Source organism: Penicillium canariense (genome assembly GCF_028826845.1).
Source record: "Penicillium canariense strain IBT 26290 chromosome Unknown utg000002l_segment0_segment0, whole genome shotgun sequence".
NCBI classification, from domain to species: Eukaryota; Fungi; Ascomycota; class Eurotiomycetes; order Eurotiales; family Aspergillaceae; genus Penicillium; species Penicillium canariense.
Genome location: NW_026622729.1, coordinates 1,171,746 through 1,188,643, shown reverse-complemented (window position 1 = coordinate 1,188,643; position 16,898 = coordinate 1,171,746). Strand labels below are relative to the sequence as shown.

The 16,898-nt window shown below is 53.1% G+C and overlaps 7 protein-coding genes across 7 annotated transcripts; 3 read left to right on the top strand and 4 right to left on the bottom strand.

The window, feature by feature from the left end:
* Positions 1-216: 216 nt before the first annotated feature.
* On the top strand, positions 217-4,064 carry N7482_003644 (GTPase-activating protein BUD2; the record flags this gene model as incomplete). The annotated part of the gene is made up of 2 exons (XM_056685769.1): positions 217-3,031; positions 3,085-4,064. The coding sequence occupies 2 exons, from the start codon at positions 217-219 to the stop codon at positions 4,062-4,064; spliced, it is 3,795 nt and encodes a 1,264-aa protein (XP_056544511.1).
* A 1,675-nt stretch (positions 4,065-5,739) lies between these two features.
* Positions 5,740-7,836, top strand: N7482_003643 (transferase; the record flags this gene model as incomplete). The annotated part of the gene is made up of 1 exon (XM_056685768.1): positions 5,740-7,836. The coding sequence occupies one exon, from the start codon at positions 5,740-5,742 to the stop codon at positions 7,834-7,836; it is 2,097 nt and encodes a 698-aa protein (XP_056544510.1).
* Positions 7,837-8,010: 174 nt separating this feature from the next.
* On the bottom strand, positions 8,011-8,633 carry N7482_003642 (uncharacterized protein; the record flags this gene model as incomplete). Its single annotated transcript, XM_056685767.1, is given in 2 exon segments — positions 8,011-8,612; positions 8,627-8,633. 2 exon segments carry the CDS (start codon positions 8,631-8,633, stop codon positions 8,011-8,013), a joined length of 609 nt encoding a protein of 202 aa, XP_056544509.1.
* Positions 8,634-9,018: 385 nt separating this feature from the next.
* On the bottom strand, positions 9,019-10,716 carry N7482_003641 (WD domain protein; the record flags this gene model as incomplete). The annotated part of the gene is made up of 3 exons (XM_056685766.1): positions 9,019-9,238; positions 9,304-10,108; positions 10,176-10,716. 3 exons carry the CDS (start codon positions 10,714-10,716, stop codon positions 9,019-9,021), a joined length of 1,566 nt encoding a protein of 521 aa, XP_056544508.1.
* A 169-nt stretch (positions 10,717-10,885) lies between these two features.
* Positions 10,886-12,361, top strand: N7482_003640 (uncharacterized protein; the record flags this gene model as incomplete). The annotated part of the gene is made up of 1 exon (XM_056685765.1): positions 10,886-12,361. One exon carries the CDS (start codon positions 10,886-10,888, stop codon positions 12,359-12,361), a length of 1,476 nt encoding a protein of 491 aa, XP_056544507.1.
* A 196-nt stretch (positions 12,362-12,557) lies between these two features.
* On the bottom strand, positions 12,558-14,002 carry scw4 (putative cell wall glucanase (Scw4); the record flags this gene model as incomplete). The annotated part of the gene is made up of 4 exons (XM_056685764.1): positions 12,558-13,541; positions 13,609-13,751; positions 13,826-13,918; positions 13,957-14,002. 4 exons carry the CDS (start codon positions 14,000-14,002, stop codon positions 12,558-12,560), a joined length of 1,266 nt encoding a protein of 421 aa, XP_056544506.1.
* Positions 14,003-14,952: 950 nt separating this feature from the next.
* lcbA (serine C-palmitoyltransferase subunit lcbA) lies at positions 14,953-16,692 on the bottom strand (the record flags this gene model as incomplete). Its single annotated transcript, XM_056685763.1, has 4 exons — positions 14,953-15,135; positions 15,213-15,704; positions 15,766-16,276; positions 16,364-16,692. The coding sequence occupies 4 exons, from the start codon at positions 16,690-16,692 to the stop codon at positions 14,953-14,955; spliced, it is 1,515 nt and encodes a 504-aa protein (XP_056544505.1).
* Between the last annotated feature and the right edge of the window lie 206 nt (positions 16,693-16,898).

Below are 16,898 nucleotides of genomic sequence, written 5' to 3'. Positions count from 1 at the left end.
GCGTTCTCCTAGCAACTTTCTGGACAAAAGCGATTCCAAATTGCTCACGCGCGGCTGAGCATCGAAAAAAATATATATACCGGGAGGGCACGTACATTCGATACCGACTGATTTGGAGGGAGAGGTCGTGTCGGGCGCGTCGAGTGAATCTTCTGTTCCTGTACGGTCCTTGTTTGCTTGCTCTCATCGGCTCGTGCAGAGCTGCGACCGCACAGAATGGAGTCCGATAATCCGAATGGGTATAAGCGGAGCTCGATGCACCAGGCGTTTCATAGCCGCCCCGTGGAACGACGTCCCAGCAAGAAGTCCTCCTCTCGGGATCGCCATGGCATGGTCTACCCAGACAGCTTCCGTGACACAAGCATTCGCACCGTGACCCCGGAGTCCCACTCCCCCTTGTCTGAGGCGGAATATCTTACTGGCAACAGTGCGAGCGCGCCGTCACCACGGACCACCATGCGATCGCGGACTGTTGAGCGGAGCGAGCAAGAGACACCCACAGAAGGCAGGAACCAGCGCACACGATCGCGAACGACGACTCTGGAGGAACAGCGAGGGGATATGGCGCCCAACACGGTGAAGACGCGGACCCGGATCGGATCGGTTAATGCGAACAGCTCGTCTCAGCCCAAGATGGTAGACACGAAGCTCGCAGAGGAATCCGCAAGTTCAATTGGTTTCCCTTCAATACACTCGCCTAATTACGTTGGGCAGGCCGTCACACGTCAGCGACTCGGCAAATCTCCAGGATCCGGCCTCACGAGCGCCGTGGCACACAACCAAGCGGCCTTCGCCTCGCCCCTATCGAACACCGACGCCGCCAAGATCCTACAATTAATGAAGACCACATGTGGACGAATGCACGGTATCCTCTCGTTTCGAACGGCGGCGAACAGTCCATGGTCGTCGAGCTCGTGGACATCCGGCTACTGCGCTATCAACGTCGCCACGGGTAGTCTGATATACCAAGCCAAGGGCGAGCCAGCCCTGGCGAAGACATTGATTCCCGATCTACGTGGCTGCCGGGTTCGTACATTGTTCGACGCAGAACTGCAAAGCACCTACCTCAGCGTTCACACATTCACCTCCGGACTTGGCATTCAACTACGACCCCATGTGAACGAGACGTTCGACTCCTGGCTCGCGGCTCTGCTTTGTTGGCAGCCCATTCGACCAAAGGGCGTTCAGAATAAGATGACTAAACCCCAGGCGGTGGTCATCGGTGATCGCCGTATACCTGAGCGTCGACGAAACTCGGAGAGTGCCCAACAAAAGGACGCAGCCATAATCAAGATTGGAAAGATGCTTCTTTGGGATAAGCCGTCAGCATCTGGAGCTCGCCCGGCTTCTGTTCGTCGAGTCTCGACGTATCGACAATCAAGAGCTCTGAATTCTTCGTGGCAGCGGGTAAGCTGTACATTGCAGGAGAACGGCTTTTTCAAGCTGTTCACCGAGTCTGATGTCACCCTCGTTGCAACCGTTCAGCTATCCCAACTATCGCGCTGTGCGATTCAGCAACTGGATTCATCAGTATTGGATGATGAGTTCTGTATTGCTATTTATCCGCAGTATACCGCACACCCTGTTCTTGAGCCTGGGATACGCCCCATATACCTTGCTCTCGAGAGCCGCGTTCTGTTTGAGGTCTGGTTTGTGCTTTTGCGTGCATTCACCATTCCGGAGCTTTACGGCCCCGAGGCCTTGGATGATGAAGATGGGGATCCCAACAAAACACCAGAGGCAGAATCTCCCGGGCATCCTGTCCCAGACATGTTCCGAATTGAGCGTATTCTTAACCTGAGAGTGACAGAGGCAAAGCTTTGCCGAGCCAAAGAAGAAGAAAACCCGCGCAGTCGAAAAATGTCCCGATCGCATGGTTACTCTGCTCCATCACCGCCCAAAGCCAGTGATTATTACACCGAGGTGCTCTTGGATGGAGAGATTCGCGCCAAGACGGCAGTCAAATATCGTACTACGAATCCGTTCTGGCGCGAGGACTTCACTTTTAACGATTTGCCGCCAGTGCTGTCCCAAGCCTCTATTCTCGTCAAGACACTCAACCCAACACATAGGGATTGGACACTCATCGCGCATGGAACGTACTCCAGTCAAGATGTTAACGCAGCCAACATGTTGGACGAAATCGAGATATCTACCAACGACGCGATTTTTGGACGTGTTGACCTGCGTCTTGAGGAATTGGATCCTGGCGTGGATACAGAAAAGTGGTGGCCCATTTTAGATGATCAGGATCAGGCGGTGGGAGAGATGTTCATGAAAGCACGGATGGAAGAGACGGTCGTCCTGATGTCGGAAGAATATGCGCAAATTCACGACCTACTCCACGCTTTCACCAACGGCCTAACGATCAACATGGCCCAGGTCATGTCATCCGAACTGACTCAGCTGTCCGAAATGCTCTTGAACATCTTCCAGGTCTCCGGGGCGACGGTGGACTGGATCTCGGCGCTGGTCGAAGATGAAATTGACGGTGTCCACAAGGAATCTACGGCCAACCGCCTCCGCTACACGACCAGGATCCATTCCAATGACTCCCGCGAGTCTGCCCAGGACCGTGAAATCCTCGTGAGAGATATGGGACGGACGGCTACCGTCGAAGCTAACTTGCTGTTCCGTGGAAACTCGCTTCTCACCAAGGCGCTTGATCTGCACATGCGTCGCCTTGGGAAGGAGTATTTGGAAGAGACAATTGGTGAACACCTACGGGATATCGATGAGAGTGATCCAGAGTGTGAGGTGGATCCGGCTCGCGTGCCACGCACGGAAGACCTTGACCGCAACTGGCGCAATCTGATTGCGCTTACTACGGGTGTCTGGAAGTCTATTGCCATGTCCGTCGCTCGCTGCCCTCCTGAGCTGCGGCGCATTTTTCGGCACGTTAGGGCTTGTGCAGAAGATCGCTACGGCGATTTCCTGCGCTCAGTAACCTACAGCAGTGTTTCTGGTTTCCTGTTTCTGCGTTTCTTCTGCCCAGCTATCTTGAATCCTAAGTTGTTCGGGCTGTTGAAAGGTAAGACAAAGAGACTGAGCCAAGTCTAAAGTTATTCGCTAATGACATTATAGATCATCCTCGTCCTCGTGCCCAGCGCACTCTGACGCTCATTGCAAAGGCCCTTCAAGGACTGGCCAACATGACCACATTCGGCAATAAAGAACCGTGGATGGAGCCAATGAACAAATTCTTGGTCGGCAACCGCGCCGATTTCAAGCTCTTCGTCGACCAGATCTGCAATATCTCGGCGGAGCGGCCAGCTGCTCTCATTACGCCGTCTTACACCACCCCTCTCCAGATTCTTGGACGTTTGCCAGCTACCTCGCGTGAAGGCTTCCCCAGTCTCCCTTTCCTGATTGATATCGCTCGATGCTTTGCCAATTTGATCCGTGTCTGGTTGGAAGTGGTTCCAGAGCGCTTGTCCGAACTTGAGGAAGTGGACCCGTTCCTGGCTAAGTTCCATGAATTGGCCGTGCAACTGCAGGAACGCACCGAGGATTGCCTCGACGAGGCCGAGCAAGCGGAACGCCCAAGCGGAAATCTCGAGGTCAAGTGGGAGGAATTAGTGGACTCCATGGAGCGAACTGTGACCTTCTACGACGAGAGCTCAAGTAAACCTGCAACACCAGTCCTAGAAACGACCATGGCAAGCAACGTCCCGGTCCCAACTTCAGTCTCGAACCCCGCGAGCCACCGCGGCTCAGTCGGCTTCTTCGCCACCCGCCCTACCATACCCCGCCGATCGACCGACAATGGGCCAGAGGAGGATGACACGCCGCCCAGCTCATCCTCAGCTACCTGGGACCAGACTCGCATGCCATTCTCCATTCCTCGGTGGTCCGATGCTCGTGACAGCACCGGTAGCTCCAAGAACTCATCCACGTACTCGCTCGAATACTCGGAGAATGCCAAAGCCCGCCGGTCCAGCGTCACCAAAGAGTCCTCCAGCAAATACCGCTTCTTCGACTTTGTCCCCGCGCCGTCGCGTCGCAAGAAGGACCGAGACCAGTCTCAGCATCACTCGCACGAGGATCTCCGAAACGAGTTCTAACTGACACGTACACCCTATCACTTTGCATTCGTGTGCCTCTTGCATCTACCTCTATGCGCTCATGAAGTCCACGCTCCATTTCCTTTGTCGCTCCATTTCATCTCTCATCCCATCCTCCCACCGCCATTCTTCCCGTCTCAATCCTCGATTGGGCTGAAACCCCATTTCTCTTCTCGATGTTATCCTCAGCATGTGTCACGGTGTTGATACCCTTCCTTCTTTCCCCCTCCTTTGGTTCTCTGTGTTTTCGAAACCCTCGCCCCTGCCCTTCCTCCATCCATCCCTTGCATATCATACGTGCCCTCCAACCTTACTCAGCCAGCCAGTCAGCCAGTCACCTCTCAGATATTGGATGAGAGTAAACAACAAACAAAAGACTGTATACCTAAGCGATTGGACGGACGCGGGGCTTGACAAGGAAGAACTCGAGTTTGCGTTCTGTGGGTGTTTTGCGACGCACCGTTGGCGTGCTCGTACGTGTGTGTGTGCTTGGTGGTTGATGCCAGCGTGTATATACTTGATCGTGTCCCTCAAATAGACGGAATGGTCTCTTGTTCTCGTTAGCGTGACCGAGGTTCTTTGCTATATCTCTAGGGAATCGTTAGTTCTAACTGTATGTCCCTGTCTCGATGCATATAACCGAACCCCCAGCTGCCAGGCAACGGCATCTGCGCACCCGCCCGGTTCAACTCCCAGAAACCATTTTCAATTTCCATGCAATATGATTCTAGACTTATTGCATCGCAGGTCTCGACCCGTCAATCGAATCTAAACTAGATACAGTATTTATTAGAACCAGATCTACAGCGCAGATCCCAACTTCCCCATTCTCTCGGACTCCCGACTAACCTCCATGCGTTACAAAAGTTCAACTTTTTGAACGGCCCCAGTCTGCCTTTCATCTCTGCCTTTCATCCAGTCGTTGATTTCCGCGGTAAGTGGCATCATCGTTCTTATGGATAGGTCTTATTGACTATATTATTTGATCTAGACATTCTTAATGCAATATCTCGGTAACATGAGCCAAGCCTGGGTGTTTGTCTCTTCCGCCCTCGCCTGATTGCCACCTTGAACTATCACGAAATTCAAAACCAAAGACAAAGTCCAGAACTTGAAGAGGAGACCAACAGTTCTGTCTAATGTGAATTATTGACGGGTCGTGGGCTGTGGGACTACTTGGTTCCATGGCTTCTCATTCCACATATCTCCAATCTTCTTCCTTATGTCGGACTCTGATGTTGTATATACATCCTGAAAGAGGTTTCTTTATGGCAGTCAAGTACTAGCAGTATATTTTGCCTAGCATAGCAAGTCTCTTAAGTGTAATAACGTAGCATGAGCGCTGGGGAATTACTCTGCACTTATGTAGGTAGAACTCCCCGGGTCCCACCCCAAAGCGTTGGTAATGAACTTTTCGGGTTGCAGCAGCTGGCCGGCTCGAGTGAGTGAGTGGATAAGTGGAGAGGGATGGGGCCGGGCCGCAGCTCTTCGTGTTGGTCGGACACCTAATTCGGCAAGGATAACCCCACGCATCTTTACCACACTCGGTTCCCGGCGACGATGGGCGGCCTGATAAACATAAAACCTACTGGACCGGACCTCCCTCTCCTACAGCACTGAAGAAGGCAAAGATAATTTCGTATCTCTGGCCCTCCACAACACCGCATCATACACCATGAACGCTTCCTCGAGCGGCTCAACTGTGCCACCTTCCCAGGATGATAAAAAATTCCTCATTCGCCGCATGCAATACTCGGATATTCCATTCATGGCAAACATAGCGACAACCGAGTATTTTGAATCTGATCTTAATAAATTTCTCTGCCCGCATCGACGTCAATATCCCGACCACCTCCGCCGACGCTTCGTTCAGATGATGCGAGCTCGCTATTTGGACCCCCGGTCTATGGGCTTTGTCGCCGTGGAGCCTTCTAGTCCCCGACAGCCTGTAGGCTATGCTCAGTTTACCCGGTTGGGAAATGACGAGGCCGCACAGCGTCTCATCACGGTGCAAAGCTCCGTCTGGCTCGCGCTGTGTGGCTGGTGGCTTCGAATCCAAACATCGATAGAGACCTTCTTGTGGCCGGACCGATCAATCGATCGTGACGCGATGCGCCAGTTTGACACATTCGCAAAGCGCGACGCCCAGACGTACTGGGAATCCACCGAGATGAAGGCAACATATCAGAACCGCTGGCATGTGCGAAGTCTTGTGGTATCCTCATCGCACCAGCGCCAAGGCATTGGCCGGGCCCTAATGGCCGAGGTCTTGCAGCGGGCTCAGCACGAAGAGGTTGTGGTGGGACTGGAAGCAAGTGGGGACGGGGAGAAGCTCTATCGCGCGCTGGGATTCCGGATGCGAGGCCCATTCTCTTTGGTTATTGGTCCGCCAGTGGGAGGAATCATGATGTGGACGCCGGAAAAGACGGACGACGTGATGAAGTACGAGCTTTCGGATGCAGACAAAGGGGGTTACCTCAAGAGTGTGACGGCGGCCATCTTCTATGAACTTCCCCTCGGCATTGATCAGGAACGATTGATTTCCTCCATGACGGAGGGGTTGAAGAACGCAACCCGTCAATTGCCCTTCATGGCAGGATATCTACACTTTGATGACTCCGGCAAGCTCTGCATCACGAAGTCCCCAGCAAACCAGCTAGAATTCGACATCCACCGATTCGAATCCACGGAGCACAAGTCTCTCCCCACCTTGGCTGCAACCTCGTTCTCTCCCGATACAGTGGATCTCACTCACTTCTTGCCCGAAAGCCCAGAGGACGAGAAGCCAGTGTGTAGGTTGAAACTGAGTCTCGTTCAGGGTGGCTTGGTTCTGGGATTCAACGTCAATCATGCGGCCGGGGACTGGACTTCGATTGAGAAATTCCTGTCCCTCGTTTGCCAAAGCAGCAAAGCACACCAGGAGCGCCGGAAGATGCCGACTTACATGCCCGATCTGAATAGGGCCCCATATAATACCCCAGCTATCGACTCGACAAGCTCGAGACAGGATCTATTAGAAGCTCTCCCGCTGTTCTACGTGATGGAGAAGAGCCAATTCAAACCACCGCCGTCACAACCCTCCCAATCTAGTATCTACAAAATCTCGAAGGCAACAGTCCAACAAATCAAAGCGCAGTGTTCTCCCTACCTGAGCGGAGTGGATTTTATATCCTCTTACGACTGCATCTCTGCCCTTATCTGGGTGTCAATCACGCGTGCCCGGCTGCATCTTCACCCGGAGAAAGCCACCTCCACATCTCGCTTCATCCACCCCATCGACGTCCGAGCTCGAGACCCGGAAAGCAAAACTTCGGAACGATACTTTGGCAATGCCGTGATCGGGTCTCAAGCAGGCCCCCTCGATGCCCAAGCCCTGGTGGCAGACGGAGACCGGGGTCTCGCAACCGCAGCATCTCTAATCCGCCAATCTTCGAACTCCGTCAGCTTGTCCTCCATCGGCTATATGACCGCTCTCATTTCATCCCTCTCTCCCACAGAAACGTTGGGCACCCGGGCAGATGTAACCGGAATGGACGTATTTATGAATACCTGGTACTCGGAAAGCACAGAGAAGTACGATATTGGAGCGGGTACGACGCCAGTAGCATTTCGACTCCACTCATCTACGCCGGGGGCTTGCGCGGTAATCCTGCCCGCTTTCTCGCGGGGACTAACGAGGGCATTCGAGGTTCATCTGCAGCTAGCAGTGGAGGAGCATGAATTGTTGAGAGGAGATGCCGAATTTTTGAAATACTTCGACCCTGTTGCATGAAAGAGGACTTGTGACTGTGGGACTTAGGCATACGACTTGCTTCTTGAATTTTTGGGTCTTGAGAAATTCCCCGGATTACCCGCCATGCTGGTAATCGCTATATATGGGGATTAACTGTACGATCGAGCATGTTGAGATGAGTAGTATATTCAATGAAAATCCATGCAGCGCAGGTTAGACGCAGCCAAATACTATCTGCGCCGCCCAGTTGAAAGCATCAAACTTCGCATCCTGGCCCTCCCATTCCGTCAACGTCTTTATACGTCGAGTCCACACCGGGCTGATATAGCGGTACACGATAACAAAGGACTTGTAAGGATTCGAGCTCGAGTCATCTTTTAACAAGCCGTTGCTCACCCCAAAGCGATGCTGCTCTCTCGCGGCACTCATGAAAGCTGGAAGCAAGTTTATCGAGTCGGGAGTTCCGGCATCATGATAGACCCTAGTGCCGTATGGGATTGCGAGAGTTTGAATGTCTTCGTCCTGAAACTCGTTGATCGGGGATCCCACACGCTCCATCTGTCGCTGTTGGTCTTGCATTCCTCCTTCAGATTTCTCGATGCGATTCTGTGCCTTCGTGGCCTGCTGCCCCTCGCCATGTGCCTTTTCGTTGTGTTTCCCCGTCCATTCGTCGCGCTCGCGTCCCAAGGCCTCCTTCGCCTCCGCTGCTGGGCCGTCCGTGGCGGCGGCTGAATCTAGCTTTCGTCGCCGCTTCTCGAATACATTCTTGCTAGCGGTATTGTTGGAGAAGAGAAGGGCATTGCCCTGAGTATACTCTGGGATTGGACACCCGCCATCATGTACAGCTTGTAAGGCTGGCACTTGAACTTTTCGCGGCTGAGTGTGGTCTACATAACCGAGTACCTTTTAATAGCACTCAAGTTTAGATGAATTTGTTTTCTTGCGCCCAACAGCTCGCCATGGACTAATGGGGCCGCGGGGCTCACCAAGTGTCCATTTCAATGCTTAGCATGACATTTCCTGGGCACTCAGCCATGGAAGACAACCTCATACTGAGCGCACTGCATTAGCAACATTAAAAGTACTTGAAGAGCCAGTACCCTCCCCCCTTCCTTTATCAAGACTCCAGAGCTGAATGGCGCAGACCTTTGGAAGGGCACTGGAGTTCCAGTCTCAACAAACTGATATCTAGAGCACGTCCAAATGACCTCAGATGCGAGGTTACATCCACAGACAGACTTTGCCACTAGCTGTGCCGCCTGCGACCCAGTTCTTGCTACGATGAAATACAGCTACCGCAGGAACAGCAGTGATGCCATCACCGCCAAGCTGGGCCAGCTGGTCGCCAGAGCTGCTGTAGACATCGACAAAGCGGTTCATGTTACCAACACAGAATCGCTGGATATGGGATTGGGGGTTCATCTGCCATTGGGGACGAAGACTGGCCAAATGCATGTTAGAGCTTTGTTGGTGAGAAAGAAGAGAGAAACAGGCTCGAAGACTTACATGGTCACCCAACGACCTGTTTGACAGTTGTGCCGCACAACAGTATCAGGCCGGAATTCCTGGTCAGAAAGTGTATGGCCTGGCTTCCATGACGAAAAGCCCTTAGCTCCAACGTCATAGAGCTTGATGGTGTCATCGTATGATGTAGTGGCGATTTGGCCAGCGGCATTGAATGCAGCATGTGAGACGGAAAGGCGGCTCTCATGCTCGGCGACCGGCACAGGGTCATTAGTTGACAGTTTACGCAGATCCCACAGCTTCAACGTCCGGTCCAAACTTGCTGTCGCGAAATAATGCGACTGGGAAGGGCACAAAGTAAAGCCTCCGATCTTCTTTTCGGAAAGCTGCCAATGAGTGACCGTCTTCTCTGACAGTTTGCTGCGCATATCATAACGTCCGAATGTGCCATTCAGAGTGGTCCAGTACAGGGTGTTTGGGTCCTCGGGGGCCATATCAAGTCCAGAAAGAGCCTCGTCAATGTTTGTCGACTGGGGACCGTACTTTTCCACTGAAGTGGTCTTTTCAAGGTCAAGCTCTCGGATAGAGCTATCATAACTTGCGGTATATAAACGTGTCGGCTTTGACGGGTGAACCATCATCGCAGTGATCGTCCGCGTGTGCGGTTTGAGAGTGGTCAGAACCGGATCGGGATCATCGTCATCCTCATCATCTCCCGTCTCTGGTTTCTCTTGGGATGCGTCGAAAACACCCAGGTGGCCCATCTTATCACCGGCAAAAATCAAGGGCTTGGACTCGGAAGGATGGAAGGCCATGGCATAGACTCGCTCGGGCGTGATTTTAATCCCTATAGAATTCCCACCGGTCAGTCAGTCACTTCTAAATTGCGCGCAGACGTTGGATGAAGTTCTTACTTTGGGGATCCCATTGCCCCCACAAACTCAACCCATTCATTTCTTCCCGCAAAGCTTTCAAGTCCTTGTCGGTGGTTTTCTTGACGTCTGCATCGCCGAATGTCCGCACGTACGGCTCTGCGACACCCTTGTTCACGACATCCACCCCGATCAAACCATCTCCGTTGAGCTTCTGCCCAGCAATGAACATATCATTTGCAGAATATGAATCGGTTCGGCGGACTTTCTTTGCCCGCTCAGCCTCCCTAGCCGCCTCGTAATCGTCTTCGGCCTTCCGCTTTGCGACTTCACTATCAGCTGTCAGACCCCGCAGGCGCGAGGACTGGCGCCGAGGTAGTGGAGACTCCTCTTCCTTGATGCGCTTCGGTGGTGCTCTCTTCTTCGGTTTCGGGCCATTGCCCCCGACGGTCCTTGGGCTGGTGAAAATGCCCGCTGATTGCGCCTCTAAGCTCAACTTTTTGAGTAAGGCATCGCGCTCGGCGATGTTCGCAAGGCGCTGTTTTTCGAACTCGGAGAGTCCGCTTGTATTGTCGGCCGTCATAGTGAGCGTAATAGAATAGAAACCTGCGGAGCGCAAGCAAGTGTGTAACGCCGGAGTGGCTGCGCGGGAAACGCGTGGGCGAAGAACGCGAAGTCATGTGACGATATTCGGGAAAGCTCCAGCCATTTCAACTTTTCTACTCTCAGCTCAACGCAACAGCAAATGCTCAATGGCGACGAATATTTCCCGCGCCTTCTTCCTGTCGGCGACAGCAAGTTCCCCGACCCCGTTTCTCTACCAAACACGCACCCTTGCACCAATATCAGACTCGCTGCGGAGAACGTTCGCAGCTCGTGTCCAACAATATTCGACCGCAAAAAAAGCCTCTTACGATTACGATAGGACCGAAAGCGATCTCACTTCTGACCAGGATGAATTGAGTCAGGAGCCTCCGCCCCAGGAGTCTGGTTCGAGCCCGGCGAGTGAGAATCCTCAGCCCCGGAGAAGCTATTTGCGCCGGCGTGGTGCTTCGCTGTCGCCGAAAGTTCAAAGCAGAACGCAAGTGCCCTCATCAAAACGGAACAAAAATGCCAGCACCGTCACCGGACGTGAGAAGAAAGCCTTTGGAGAGCTGCTTGGGCAGCTCGGCATCGGACGCGATGGGGGCAAGGCGGATGCGGGAAGCGTCACAGAATCGCAGATTTCATCAGGGGAAGGACAGGAGCGCATTAACGACCTCATGATAAAGTTCGGCTCGATCCTGAAGGATGTGCAAGAGAATGCCAAATCTTCTGCCAGAGCCACGAGAGAATTGCAAGGAGAAACCCCTACAGACGAAGCCATTCCCTTCTCTAGTCAGGCTCCAGATGGCGCCAGCATGACGGTCGGATCGCCAGAGGAGAGTGGCAGCTCGAGGAAGCTCCGACTCAGTGATCTTGGCTATACTGAGCCAGCTTCGGCCACTACCTTGGAGCCCATGATCACCATGGAAGAGGCAATCGAGTTTGTCGTCCAGAAGGAGTCGGAGAAGATTGAATACGCACTATTCAACGCCATCGAAGAAGGCAAAGGCGACATGGGGCTGTGGGAAGTCTGTAGAGAGCGCATTTTCTCTGTGCTACATCATTTGGACGAGTCAGCCTTGATCACAATGCCAGGCCCGGACGGTCCCAACCAGACAGCACCCTCATCTGGGCCTCTGAGAATCCCGGCTGTCGTCCCAATTGGCCCGGTAGTATCAGCACTTTACCCGAAGACTCTCTTGATCGCTTTCCGTTTGTTGAACACGCATTTCCCCGACTCGCAACTCATTGGTCAGTTTCGCTCTACTATCAAGGAACAAGGCCGCGCATCTGCGCTCCTTGGAACTTCCATCGCGCTCTACGACGAAATGATCCACTTTTACTGGCATGGCTGCCATGACCTCCCGGCAGTGATATCATTCCTCCACGACATGGATGTTACCGGCCTGGACCCCAGCTGGAGAACCTGCAAGCTGCTGAGAGAGATTGCACGCCAACGGCAACAGGATGTGGATCCTCGGCGACAATCCCAAGTTGGCCAGGACTTGTTCTGGGAATTCCCTCCCAACAAGAAAGCATTTGAGGAACTTTCTGGGCCTGGTGGATGGCTGGAGAAACTCAATGCCCGCGCTCGGGAGTCCAAGAACCAGCGCGCCATCCCATCCGCTCGTGTGCGTGTGTAAACCGTGCCCATTTGCCTCCTAGTGCACCTTGACATTCATGTAGAATACTTACTGTATATTTGTATAAATCATCTAATATAGAGCATCAGCATTAAATTGAAAGCGAATCTCATCATATTCATTTGTCTGAAGAAAAAGAGCTTATCTACACCGCTATCGTATGAAGATTGATATCACCCTGGCTAATCGTCTTAATCTACCGCTGATAAATGCCCCAGAACCGCTCGGCATCGAATGTATACTGGTTGTCCTGCTTCCAAAGATCATCAAAAGCAGTGAAGAGCACAAGATCGTCCCCCCGATGCGCAAAACTGCGGCGAATGCTCTCAACCGCAACTCGTTGATTCTCTGGTGACGGTACTGCCGCGCCATTGGACTGTCCAGCATGTGGCCATCCGGACTCTGTGATGATTGTACGCTTACCACCAGCTGCATCGGAGACAGCGTGTGCCTGTTCGAGGGCGTACGGTCCGGCGTTGTGTGGTTGCTGGGTAGCGTCGAAAAAGGCATGGCAGTTTGCGGCACAGTAGTCTGATGCAATGCATAATTCTGGGTGTTTGAGGAGCACAGAGAAGGTATCAACTGTCACCACAGGCCCTTTATATCCCTGCTTGCGAAGAATAATGCGAGCCTGGTTGACAGCGTTAGACACATCAGCAGGCGCAGCCATGCCGCCATTGACGAGTTCATTGCCAATGGCTACAGTGTGAAACACAGTCCAATCTTTCTTTCCATCGGGTAAAGTAGCCGCGTCGGTGAATGCCTTGAGGCTTGCAGGAAAGTCTGTTAGATCGTAGATTCCGGCGAAAACCTGCATGTGGTGTTGCCGTGCTGCTCTGGCGACGGTAGTAGTCTGGTTACAGTCCGTACCATAGATGCGGACATAGGAGTATTCGGATAGTTTGTCCAGTTCTTTATTTACTTCCTCCTCGGACTTGCAGCTTCTATCTGCGTTATATGGGGAGTAGGAGATTCCGAATTGGCGGTGCTGGTGTTCGGGATGATTGGGGTGAGGGTGTTGAGCGGGAGGCCGAGGCATCTTGTGCATTTTATCGGTTGGAACTGGCCGGTCTGCCAGCGTCGTTTCATCCTTGGGTGCTGTCGGTGGCGCAGCGCGAACACTATGGGTGGTATCGGGCTCCGGTGCCGGGATCGAAGGTCGAGAAATGGTAGCAGGGACCTATCCGACTATCAACAACCTTTCGAGATGATGGTTTTTGTCATGGGGAATGGGCTTCGCCACGGACAGTCTCTTGTGGTGCGGCTGTCGCAGCAACGCGGGTCGTTTCGGTGCTAATCAGGTCTCCGTCCTCATTTACCCAGACAACTACCTCGGCCTCAGACTGGGCCTGAGAGGCGCCATTGAGCGCGGCGAGACAGTGGTCTGGACCTATGCAGATGTTAGTAATCAGGTCTCATACGATATGAATCGCCATGTCCCTCTTACCCTGAGCATCGGCGTACACGCCGCATGCGAGAAAAAGACCAGCAGCGCCTGATTAAGGCGCTTCATCACACCGTCGAATCCTTGGGTCGGGTTCGTCCGAACCCTCAAAGCTGGAACCTAGGGTTAGCAGAGTAGACCTCTCTCAGACCAGGAGCGACCTCAGAATCCTCGCTGCGCACGGGGGACGTATTCATGCAGATCAAGCAGGTTATATCCATTCAGAGGCCTAGGCACAAAATATCTACTACACCGTCGCAGGCCATGGCAATAGCTGGTAAACAAGGGGCGTCCAGGCATAGCTATTCAATGTGGGTGCCATGGGGAATGAGATCGGGGCCCCGATCTGGAGTGGCCACCCCCCTTGACACTAGGGTTCAGGGGCTCCCAGGGGCCAGCCTGGCTCGCTTGAATCATTTTTGAAAAGAGATCTTGGTGTGAAATGGTAGAGAGGGCGAGATCTCTCTCGGAACTTGGCGGGGAATGTTCCTAGTGACACCCAGGCTTGTGGAATGCTGAGCCCATTCCAGCTTCGTTGCGCCGAGGCCTAGGGGCTCGGACTTTGGATACGTGGGATTGCAGTAGAATGTGCACTATCGGAAATTTCATGTCACATCATGCAGGCCGAAGGGGTAAAAGGGGACCTCACATTGTGCTAGCCTTCATCAAACGGTTCCCCGCTTTGGACGAACTTGTTTTCTTGCTGCTTGATAGGACGGGGATAGCGGGATAGGAGGACTTCTTGAACAAGGCAAGCCCAATCATAGTACAATGGATAGGGGGTTAATAGCGAGTGTATAGAAATGCGATGTGGCACAGCCATAAGCCACAGCCATAGTAAAAATAGTATTAAACAGTCTAGAGACCATGCACCGGTGAAATGAAACTGCCCCCCGAAAAAAGGAAGCAAAAACTAAATAATAGCAGGGGGAACAGCGCTGTACAGATTGAGGTAGCAATAGTAATGCATATCAACAAGCAGCTGTAACAATACACGGGATGAAGGACGGGAAGGGAGGGACATTAGGACGTTTGGTGAGGTCGCTAGACCAGGCCAGCGGACGTATGTATGGAGTGATGCCGGGGATCATTGGAGCATGAGCAGTCATTCAAGGAAAGAACGAGGGACGTGAAAGATATAAGGTGTTCACCTCTTCTTGCTCATCACCTTTGTAATGGCGTGCCGGATGGTGGTGCCGGCTTTCTCGATCTCCTTCTTGGTCAGGCCGATTGTGACGCAGACCTTGAGGCCGGCGGGGACAACTTGCTTTGGCTCAAAGTTGTCTTCCAGTGTCTTGAGGCGGGTAATTAGGACTCCGTTGGCAAGGCACTGTATACGAAGAATGTAGGTAAGCAACTTATCATTTTTTTGGAAAGGGGGATAATCGTGAAAGCGTCGATACGAACCTCGTCAACAATATCCTGGAGTATGAACTGCTGATCGTCGTAGGAAAGCTTCTTGGACGCCACAACCTCGGGCTTGATAACCAAGATGAGGATCGGGTTCTCCGGAGAGCTGGTGCAGTAGACCCAGTCACTGCGAGGATCCAGCTGGGCACGCATGGCCTTAGTGAACTCCCGAAGCTGCGAAACGGTCTCGGGGTTGCTCTGGAGCAGGTTGATGGTGGCACTGGCAGTGGTGGAAAGTAGAGCAGGGAGCGCAGCAGAGAAAGTGTACGCTGCAGCTGAGATCCGCTGGTGGTGCACGATCTCCTCGGATCCAGCGCAGAAACCTCCGCCTCCAACGAGAGGGCCAGCCAGTGACCCCACGATCATGTCAACCTCGGCGGCGTCAACATTCTGGTGCTCAGTGATGCCCCGTCCAGTGCGGCCCAAGACGCCGAAGGACCATGTCTCGTCCAAGATAAGACGGAACTTGTACTTAAGTCTCAATTCGATCTACAGCTAGGATTAGCATCACGCACACGACACAACTCTCCACTGCAAGGCGTTTACTCACAATCTTAGGTAGATTGACCATATCACCATAAGACTCGAAGAGTCCCTCGGTGATAATGAACCGTCGGGTCAGCGGCTTCCGCGCCTGCTCCTTAGTAACCTTGGCAAGCACACGCTCCAGGTCCTGCATATCATTGTGTTCATACCATCGGACGATACTGCGAGAGATCTGAATACCCTTCCGTATAGCAAAGCTCACACCCTTGTCTGCAACGATAATGTCGCCGCGCTTAGAGAACGCAGGGATCACGCTGGAGATGGTCGAGAACGCCTGCGAGTACATGATACAAGCCGCAGTGCCCAGAAAAGAAGCAATATCCGCCTCGGTCTTCATGTGCACGTCCTGGGTACCGTAGAAGCCGCGGGGGCCGCATGGACCAACACCATAGTTGCGCAGGGTCTGAATGGCCTGCTCCTTGAGAGCCTCATTTGTGTTGAAATTATAGAAGTTGTAAGAGCCGAGGTTGGTCACCGTACGACCATTGGCAAGCTTGGATTTGGGTCCGACAGGACTGCATGTCGCGATGATCCGTTAGCCAAATGTCCAAGAATTCCAGCTCCACATGCAGCGAGCGCCCGGGGGAAATGTGCGAGCTTACCCTACAATAACCGTCCTCTTGTCAACCTCCATTTCATCTAGGGTGGTGGGCTTGCCCACCAGTGGCTCGGGAGTCCACTCATCCACCAGGTCATCAATCTCATCCTCGGACAATGGCACGACACCAGGCTTGGTCGAGTATTTCGGGGCGAGCAGGTAGCGCACTGCGAAGAGGAACAGGAAAAGTTCCACTGCAGACCGGATTGGGTCGTCCTGGTAACTGGATTTCACGTAGCGTAGGAAAATCGCCGACCCGGGGACACGATGGAAGAGGTTCGCGAGTTCGTGCAAGTACTCGGAAAGGAGACGTTGCGTCTCCTGAAGATCCATGGCGGGGCTATCTGGGGGCGCTCTAGGCGCAAACAGATTAACCAAGGGAATTCCAGCGACTGAAAGTCCTAAAATACCACCGGGCAGGACAGATTCAAGGAAATGGTTGACGGATAGATAGATCCCCGGGGTTTCGCGGAGAGGTTAACGTCCGGCGGCACGTGACCGTAAATGACTTGCGCGGCCCTGAAATTGCATGAGCATTC